The following is a 2,980-nucleotide window of genomic DNA, read 5'->3' on the forward strand; positions in this document are numbered from 1 at the left end:
CAGCGCAGAGCCCCCCACGGGGCTTTAACGCCCCCAGCCGTGAGACTGTGACCTGAGCCGAAACCAAGAGTCGGACGCTGAACCAGCTGAGCCACCCAGGTGCCCGAGCATGGGACTCTTGATCTTGGGGTCGTGAGTTCAAGCCCCACGTTGGGTTCAGAGTTTACTTCCAAACAAAAAGCAGGAGTCTGGTATGCTGCTGGGAACTCAGTGCAGATCTGTAGAGTGATTGGGTCCCCGTCATCAGGTTATGCCTTCACGTTATATACTGTTTTGAAATAAATAACGGACGTGTATGATTTGGAGGTAAATAAATGCATCATTTGGTCATAGGCTGCCAGCTCCTGAGAAGCCACATTCGGACTAAAGCAGAGGAAGGCCCATCACCTAGATGTACTCGGAGACTGAAGTGCCTCGTGTTGGGTAAGTCTGCTTTACTATGTTAACACAGGGCAGCTGAGGTAGCATTTTTAGAATCTTGTGCAAGGACGGAAACCGGTTGGAGCTTGAGAGTTCCTGTCATTGCACCTTCTTCCGTCACTTTGTCCACCGGCACGGATGTTTCTCTTTCTTCGTATGATGATCAGGGATCTAGGCGTATCCGAAGGGCTAGGGAGGCACCGTTTGTTCCCAGCGGAATGGCAGGCTTTGCAGCAATTGCTGCGTATGGACCGTATCCATTGAAGAGCAGGGAAGATACTAGAAGGTCTGTTCAGCTGATCCACGTGTGCCTGGCAGCCCAAGGCTTTGTCGTGGGAGCAATGACTCTGGGTGTGGGCTATTCCATGTGTAAGGAATTCTGGGCAAAACCTAAACCTTAGAAAAAGAGAAGCTGTCATGGGGCGCCTGGGTGGCTCAGTCGGTTGGGCGTCCGACCTCAGCTCAGGTCATGATCTCACGGTTTGTGGGTTCGAGCCCCGCGTCGGGCTCTGGGCTGACGGCTCAGAGCCTGGAGCCTGCTTCTGATTCTGTGTCTCCCTCTCTCTCTGCCCCTCCCCCGCTCATGCTCGGTCTCTCTCTCTTTCTCAAAAATAAACATTCCGAAAAAAAACATTTAAAAAGAAAAAGAGAAGCCATCCTGGTGTTGTTGGTGGTGCTTGCTCTGTACATCGCACGTTGAGCTTATATGTTGAAAATCAATGGCTTGAATGGGTCAGACAACAACGTGGGAATTTAAATATTGTCGTCCTTTCTTGCAGGCTCAATTTGCCTGGTAACCAAATTACTAGTGACTAGTTAGCTGGGTCATTCCAGGGAGTCACATTAGCCCAGAGGAAACACGTCACTTATAAACGTACTCGTTAGTGGTAAAACGTGCATCTTCTTAAAGTCTTCTGACGAAATGAGTGGCAAAGAGAACAACTTGGCAATCCCGAACTCCTCCCAGTGGCTGCAGACTGTCACGTGCTTTGGATGTTCTGTAGGAATCCTGTGTAATTTAACTTTTTTCTGCCTGTTTTGCAGACTGGTCGAGTACTTCAGTTTCTAGGGCTGGTTGCCTCTTAGACTCCTTTCAGAGCAACACATAGAATATGCTTGCCCACAACTGAACGTGTGTGTGTGTGTGTGTGTGTGTTTAAACCAAACCTAAAAACCTGATGACAGCTGCTTAGAAGTAGTATTTATTTCAGAATCATGCGTACACATGAGAATAACTTAAGTATGGGTCCCAGTTTAGCTTTTTTTTATAACTGCAGAATTATATTTATGCTGCTGTTGTATTAGAATAATTTTGAAATGTCATCTGGAAATGGGAATGTGTATTTTAAGGACTAATGCAAAGGTAAATGGAAAACACTTTTTAAATGTATGAAATTTGTTTATGTTTCTTTGTAAGAAGCATAGATGTGAACCAATTACCTATAATCGAAGTGAGTAGTGATTTGTCAGCAAGGTGGTTTGGTCGGACATTATACACAAACTTTGGTATATTTCAGAATGCTTTATTGCACTTGTGGAATTTTCTTGTCTGACCTGAATTTACATTCTGTGGTGATAACATGGTAAATGTAGTGTTATTAAAGTAAGTGAACACACACACACAGACACACACACACACACACACACAATTTGTGCAAGGACGAAGGACATTTACGTCCGTGTGATTCTCTGAGAATGATGGCCCCTGGGGTTGGGCAATAGATTGCTCCTGTCTTCTAGCAAGGTTTCTTCCATGGCCACTCTGCTTTCCTTGGAGAACGCCCTCCCCGCCTGGACCATGGGGAGACTGCCAATCAAGGTGCCTTATTGTGTCTCCCCCACCCACTCACCCAGAGATCAGCCAATTAGAGAGCTCTATTCCAGTCTCCTACCAACAGTGCCTCCCTGATTGGTTCAGAGATGAGCAAGGGCTCACACTGAGCCTATCAGAGCACGCCTTGGGACTCCTCTGCCAGAGTTAGCATGGAGAATAAATTTAGCCTTAAAGGTTAAGGAAAACTCCCCAAATTGGATGCCTTTAGACCCAAGTTATCCTCCGCTTCAGCTCTGTCCCAGACATTAGATCTACTTAGTGGCCTTATCTCGGAGGCAAAGAGATTTCTGTCCCTCCCCGTAATGGCCGTCCTCACAATACCGATTCACATATACCCAGAAATTCAATTTGGGAAGAGAGATGGGCTGGCAATTGTAGGGGGGAAGTAGTGGCCTCCTAGCTTTATATTTAGAGTATTCTTTAAAAAAAAAAAAAAAAATGGAGGGGTGCCTGGCTAGCTCAGTCGGTGGAGACGTGACTCTTGATCTTGAGGTTGTGAGTTTGAGCCCCATGTTGGGTGTAGAGATTACTTAGAGTTAAAATCTTGGGGTGCCTGGTGACTCGGTCAGTTAAGCGTCCGACTTCGTCTGAGGTCATGATCTCACCGTTGGTGACTTTGAGCCCTGTGGGGGGCTCTGGGCTGACAGCTCAGAGCCTGGAGCCCACTTTGGATTCTGTGTCTCCCTCTCTCTCTGCCCCCTCCTCTGCTCTCCCTCTCTCTCTCTC

General features: G+C 47.1%; 1 protein-coding gene across 1 annotated transcript; it reads left to right on the plus strand.

Moving 5' to 3' along the window:
• The first annotated feature begins 391 nt into the window (after window positions 1-391).
• On the plus strand, window positions 392-1,011 carry LOC125936361 (HIG1 domain family member 1A, mitochondrial-like). Its single transcript, XM_049650385.1, has 2 exons — window positions 392-423; window positions 488-1,011. Exons 1-2 carry the CDS (start codon window positions 392-394, stop codon window positions 819-821), a joined length of 366 nt encoding a protein of 121 aa, XP_049506342.1. The 3' UTR covers window positions 822-1,011.
• The last annotated feature ends 1,969 nt before the right edge of the window (window positions 1,012-2,980 follow it).

Source organism: Panthera uncia (genome assembly GCF_023721935.1).
Source record: "Panthera uncia isolate 11264 chromosome A3 unlocalized genomic scaffold, Puncia_PCG_1.0 HiC_scaffold_11, whole genome shotgun sequence".
NCBI lineage: Eukaryota > Metazoa > Chordata > Mammalia > Carnivora > Felidae > Panthera > Panthera uncia.

What these genes read in the sequence shown, in the direction of transcription:
- LOC125936361 (XM_049650385.1), top strand. Translation starts at nt 392, where the DNA reads ATGTACTCGGAGACTGAAGTGCCTCGTGTTGG. An exon ending in ACTGAAGTGCCTCGTGTTGG is followed by an intron (nt 424 to 487) that starts GTAAGTCTGCTT and finishes ATCTTGTGCAAG; the next exon opens with GACGGAAACCGGTTGGAGCT.